This window comes from Hemiscyllium ocellatum, chromosome 24 (genome assembly GCF_020745735.1).
Source record: "Hemiscyllium ocellatum isolate sHemOce1 chromosome 24, sHemOce1.pat.X.cur, whole genome shotgun sequence".
Lineage (NCBI taxonomy): Eukaryota > Metazoa > Chordata > Chondrichthyes > Orectolobiformes > Hemiscylliidae > Hemiscyllium > Hemiscyllium ocellatum.
In genome coordinates this window covers 54,467,227-54,473,583 of record NC_083424.1, presented here as the reverse complement: position 1 = coordinate 54,473,583, position 6,357 = coordinate 54,467,227, and the positions used below count along the sequence as shown (strand labels likewise).

The following is a 6,357-nucleotide window of genomic DNA, read 5'->3' as shown; positions in this document are numbered from 1 at the left end:
GACCCAGTGATAGTGAAGGAATGGTAATACATTCCAAGTCAGGATGGTGAGTGGCTTGGAGGGGAACTTTTAGGTGGTGGTGTTCCCATGTATCTACCCTTCTCTTTTTCGATGGAAGTGGCAATACAGAGAAATATGCCATATGGGTATGTCAGAAATATATGGGACATACCCAGTAATAAATACCTCTTAAGAAATTTGTAAGAAACACACCTTCAATAGCTGACAATAAACATACATTGTTACATTTACTTTATTGTTCAGTCAGAAACAAGACATTATTTTAAGAGTCTTCTCTCTGGTCCATTGATCATTGATACAGATGAAGATACAACATACAGTATATCAAACTGATCAGTTAAGAATGTTCTGCATCAGAAGCTAAGCAAAGGTATTTTTGTTATAGCCAACATTAGCAGCCTCAAGATCTTGGAAGACGATGTACATCCTGTGAAACAAGCAAGATAAAACAATTAGCAAAGAGCCATTTCAGAGATCCTGGAAACTGCTCACTCTTTGATCAAATCATAGCCTGTTCAAAACAGAAATTGCTGGAGAAAATTAGCAGGTCTGACAGCATCAATGGAGAGAGAAACAATTAATCGTTCAGGTCCAATATTATAGGACAGTCGTATGGGACTCAAAAGGCTCTCTCCACAGATGCTGCCAGACGTGCTGATTTTCTCCACTTTGTTTTTCTTTCACATTTTCAGCACCTGCAGTAATTTGTCTGTATTTGCCTTTTCAACTGCCCTCTGATTAAACCAGATGTGGTTCTAACTCATTCTGACTAAGTCTGACTCGGTCCTTGCACTCCGACTGAATTAGATTCAGGGAATGAGGCCATTCGGCCTGCCAAGCCTGAAGTTCCAAGTTCCAATTAGATCAAGGTAGAATCTGTATCACAATCCCATTTTCTCTCCTTCCCTCCATATCATTATAAAACAATTACCTGCTGCTCTGATCCTGAACTCAATGTCCAAAGGCTTTTGTGGAGGAAGAGTTCCAGAAGTAAAATCCCAACATAGCCTATGACTGGCCTGGCTGCAAAAGCAACATAACCGTGTCTTTTTCTGGATTGTTCACCAGAAAAAATAATTTACACATATCCTATAGATTATTAGAATCATCTCACGGACCGTAGACTCTGTACTCACTCCTCTCAGAGGTGGGTTTGCACCCGTCAACATCCATGAAGTCAAAGTAATTTTTACTGGCTTGAATTTCAGTGACTCTTCAAAACAAATTAAGTGCAGAAGCAGCATATTTAAAACACTGGGGGCAGTCAGCACAGATCAGTGTAACTGGGGAGAGTCTCCAATGGTCAAGGTCACTGAGCAGTCTCTCTGCTGAGGAAGTGAACTCACCCTCTCCAATCACAGCCCACTCCCCAAAGCCCCACCTCACCCCTTACCACCCAGTCTGTCAGCCTCACCTGTCTGGGGAAATGTGCAAGTGCTTGTTCACCAGGACGAACAGCACTTTGGCGTAGTTTTTGTTCTGCTCTTTACTGATTTTGCCAATGCTGGAGAGAGTCCCGAGAGCGCAGGGCTCAGAGGTACCTCCGAAGGAAAGGATCTGGTCCGGCACAATGTGCACTGCGATGTACTGAAGAAACACAGAGAGAGAGAGACAGATTTAGATTTACTTAGATTACTTACAGTGTGGAAACAGGCCCTTCGGCCCAACAAGTCCACACCGACCCGCCGAAGCGCAACCCACCCATACCCCTACATTTACCCCTTACCTAACACTACGGGCAATTTAGCATGGCCAATTCACCTGACCCGCGTGAGAAAACCCACCCAGACACAGGGAGAATGTGCAAACTCCACACAGTCAGTCACCTGAGTCGGGAATTGAACCCGGGTCTCAGGCGCTGTGAGGCAGCCGTGCTAACTGCTGTGCCGCCCACAGAGAGAACTGAGTGCAAGAAAGCTCCGATTCCCTGAGATAATCCCAGCAGAAAGGGTAGTGGTGGTCCAGGGAATGTCAGTCCATGTACCACAGCGAGAGTGACAAAACTGCAAAGCGGCACAAGGGGAGGACAACTGAAGAAATCAGAGGCCATCTGCTCTCCCCCACCCCAAAACATCTTGCAATGACCTCCCTCTCTCCCCACGTTGCCTCAGCCCACAGCTCCCATTAGCTGAGCTGAAGCCAGACTCCTGGATGTGACCGTGTATGGTTGACATTCACTGCATGTCCAACCACTGAATTGAGGAGATTCTGGGGAAAAGGAGTGGAGTGAGCCATGTTATTTGTGAAGCAAGACAAAGAAAATCCACAGGCAACTTCTCAAAATACCTCGACTTAATAATACCCATTAATCTCAGCTCTGAAATGTGCACTTCAACCCCAGCAGCCTTGCGGGAGAAAGATTCGCAACAGCCTATGTTTTCAAAAATTCGTCAAATTTTAAATTTACATCCCCTTTCCTGGGAGTTCCCACACCAGAGGAAATAGTTCCTTTGCCTCGATTTGTCCCGAATCTCCTGCAGCCAGGGAAGCCTCATCTGTTTTCCTTAGTTGGCCACTTTGCTGAGTGCTTGTATGCAGGCGACTCTCAGGGCTGAGAGACTGGGAGCAAGTATCACTTCACCCACATGACAATACTAGGGGGAAGACAAGAACTGGGATCAAGGCTTTCTCCCAGATGATTAGAACAGGAGAAATAGGAGCAGGAATGGGCCACCTGGACCAGTTCTGCCATTTAATACGATCATGCAGCATCAGGAGGTGGATAAGGCAGCGTTTCAGGTGTGACCTTTCTTCAGGACTGGGGGTGGGTGTAAGGTGGACTAAAGAAGGATTACACTCAAATCATCGACTTCTCTGCCTCCTGATGCTGCCTAGTTTGCTGTGCTCTTCCAGCCTCCTGCTCGTCTACCTCGGATTCCAGCATCCGCAGATTTGTTTTACTCCAGTTTAATATGAACTTGGCTGACCTTGGGCTTCAGCTTCCCGCCCGCTCCCCACATCTTTAATTTCCCCGAGAGATCAGAAATGTGCCCACCGCAGCCTTAAATGTCACAACAATGCAAGGAAACAGCCCCCATCACCCCTGCTAACTCTACATCCTTGAGCACAATGCTGAGGAGATCGAGCCCGTGGCGGGGTGGGGGAGGGGGTGGTGGTTCTGGGGACAGAGTGGGTAGAAGCCCAGCATAGAGAAGGCCCTCACGAGTCTGCTTCCTTATAGTGTTGGACTCAATCCAGGTCCATGGTTTAGGAGGACAATAATTTTGAACTTTTTAAACTTTATTTCTTTATTTTTCTCCTTTCTACCTAAGTTTAGGTACCTAAGATGGCTCCAGACTTTGTACACTTTTCACTGTGCAGCCGTATCCCTGTACTTGAGTCCCTGTGATAATAAAGCCTAATTCTAATTCTAATCTCCCAAGGACCAGGCAGACAATGTGACGCATTCAATGACTACAGTCTCTCACCACCCCATACCAATAACCTTCAAGAACAGATTAACGCTGGCCTCATTGTTCTGTAAAATCCCCATCTCTGCTCTTTCTGCAGTTGACAGTGTGAGTTAATCATTGCCAGTTTCTCTCTCACACAGCCAGCTTCTGTTATTGCTCATCAATAGTGCTTTTTGCCTTCCTGCAACATGAGTGATCTAGAATCCCCCCAGCTCAGCATTCCTATTCCAGTCACGTCACAAGTAGTTGGTGCCTCATGTCGGAATAATTCAGTGGGCAGAGCTCATGTCTCAAACAAAAGGTCATGAGTACAAAACCTCAGCACAAAATTCACACTGACACACCGAGTGTGGTAGCAAGGCACATTTCATCTTTTGGTAAAATATTACAACTGAACAGACGCCCACCTGCATAGCCCCATGATCCAATATGTTATTGTTTTTCATATTTTCACAACCTGCGCTGACAGGGCAGCAGATATCTAACATTGATTAAGATTAGATTAGATTGTTTCCACACTGACCCTCCAAAGAGTAACCCACCCAGACCCATTTCCCTCTAACTAAGGCACCTAACACTATGGGCAATTTAACATGGCCAATTCACCTGACCTGCCCATCTTTGGACTGTGGGAGGAAACAGGGAGAATGTGCAAACTCCACACAGACAGTCACCCGAGGCTGGAATTGAACCTAGGATCCTGGTGCTGTGAGGCAGCATTGCTAACGACTGAGCCACTATGTCATCCCAAAGAATATGAATATTCCTTCACTATCTTAATAGCGGACAGTAAGGGGTTGGGGGAGATGTTGGTGCTGGAGGCGTGGGGTTTTGTTTACTCGGGCATGGGATAGAGAATTTTTGGGGGGTCTGCCACAACCCATTTACTCTCCATAAGACCACATGATATAGGAGCAGAATTAGGCCATTCAGCCTGTCGAGTTTGCTCCACCATTCGATCATGGCTGATATGTTTCTCAAGCCCATTCTCCTGCCTTCTACCTGGAACCCTTGCTCCCCTTATCAATCAATCTATTTCCATTTTGAATGCACTCAATGACTTGGCCTTCACAGCCCTCTGTGGCAATGAGTTCCATAGATTTCCCAACCTCTGGCTGAAGAAACTCCTCTTCGTTCAGTTCTAAAGGGTTTCCCCTTCACTCGGGAGGCTGTGGCCTCAGGTCCTAGTCTCTCCTATGAGCAGAAACATTTCCTCCACATCCACACTATCCAGGCCTCTCATTATTCTGTACGTTTCAATGAGTTTCCCATTCATCCTCCAAAACTCCATTCTGTACAGACCCAGAGTTCTCAACCATTCCTCGTATGACAAGTCCCTCATTCCCCAGGATCACTCCTGGAAACCTCCTCTGCACCCTCTCCAACACCAGGACATCCTTTCTTAAGGTCAGAATTCCAAATGCAGTCTGACCAGAGCCTCAGCAATACATCTCTGCTCTTGTATTCTTGAAATGAATGCTAACATTGCATTTGCCTTCCCTCAGGGAGGGGGAGGGGGAGGGAGAGAAGGGGAGGGAGGGAGAGGGAGAGAGAGAGAGAGAGAGAGGGGGGGGGGGGAGAGAGGGGGGGAGGGAGAGAGAGAGGGGGGGGGAGAGAGAGAGGGGAGGGGGGGGGAGAGAGGGGGGGGAGAGAGGGGGGGGAGAGAGAGGGGGGGAGAGAGAGAGAGGGGGGGGAGAGAGGGGGGGAGGGGGGGGGGGGGGAGGGCGGGAGAGAGGGAGAGAGGGGGGGGGGCGGGGGAGAGAGGGGGGAGGGGGGGGAGAGGGGGGGAGGGGGGGGAGAGAGGGGGAGGGGGGGGGAGAGAGGGGGGAGGGGGGGGAGAGGGGGGGGAGGGGGGGGAGAGAGGGGGGAGGGGGGGGAGAGAGGTGGGAAGGGGGGGGCGAGAGAGGGGAGGGTAGGGGCGGGGGGGGGAGGGGAGGGGCGGGGGGGGGGGGGGGGGCGAGAGGGGGGAGGGGGGGGGGGAGGGGGGAGGGAGGGGGGGAGAGGGGGGGAGAGAGGGAGGGGGAGAGGGGGGGAGAGAGGGAGGGGGAGAGGGGGGGAGGGGGGGGGAAGGGGGGAAGATGGGGGAAGAAGAGGGAGGGGGAAGAAGAGGGAGGGGGGAAGAAGAGGGAGGGGGAAGAGGGGGGGAAGAGGGGGGACTCCTCACCCAATGATCCGGGTACCCCCTCCCTCACTCCATTCCCCAGCTGCCTCCCCCTCGGGTTTGTGACTCCGAAAGCACTCCCTGGAGCCCGGGGTGCGGCTGAGAGCCGGCTCCCTCCCCCTCCCACTGTCCCTCCCCCTCCCCCTCCCTCTCCGTCCCTCTCCCTCCCTCTCCCTCCCTCTCCCTCTCCGTCCCTCTCCCCCCTCCCCCTCCCACTGTCCCTCTCCCCCCCCCCCCTCCCACTGTCCCTCTCCCCTCCCCTCCCCCTCCCACTGTCCCTCTCCCCCCCTCCCCCTCCCTCTCTCTCCCCTCCCCGTCCCTCTCTCTCCCCTCCCCACCTGCTGGGGTTTATTCAGTAAGGTGCCCAATGTGACGGTCAGCTCCTCCAGCAGCACCTCCGGGACGTTCGCGCGGCTCAGGTTGGTGTTGAGCACGAAGGTCGGCATCTCCCCAGCGATCAGTCTCCGCTCCGCACCGCACTCACCACCCGCTCCCTGCCGCACACTCCTCCGGCCACTAGCGGCCGCTCCCTCCTCCGGCCACTAGCGGCTGCTCACTCCTCCCTGCCGCTCCCTCCTCCGGCCACTAGCGGCCGCTCCCTCCTCCCTGCCGCACACTCCTCCGGCCACTAGCGGCCGCTCCCTCTTCCCTGCCGCTCACTCCTCCGGCCACTAGCGGCCGCTCACTCCTCCCTGCCGCTCACTCCTCCGGCCACTAGCGGCCGCTCACTCCTCCCTGCCGCTCACTCCTCCGGCCACTAGC

At 52.3% G+C, this 6,357-nt stretch overlaps 1 protein-coding gene across 1 annotated transcript; it reads right to left on the bottom strand.

Moving 5' to 3' along the window:
- Positions 1 to 235: 235 nt before the first annotated feature.
- mif (macrophage migration inhibitory factor) lies at positions 236 to 6,129 on the bottom strand. The gene is made up of 3 exons (XM_060844086.1): positions 5,934 to 6,129; positions 1,436 to 1,608; positions 236 to 448 (listed from the first exon to the last, which is right to left on the bottom strand). The coding sequence occupies exons 1-3, from the start codon at positions 6,039 to 6,041 to the stop codon at positions 382 to 384; spliced, it is 348 nt and encodes a 115-aa protein (XP_060700069.1). The 5' UTR covers positions 6,042 to 6,129; the 3' UTR covers positions 236 to 381.
- Between the last annotated feature and the right edge of the window lie 228 nt (positions 6,130 to 6,357).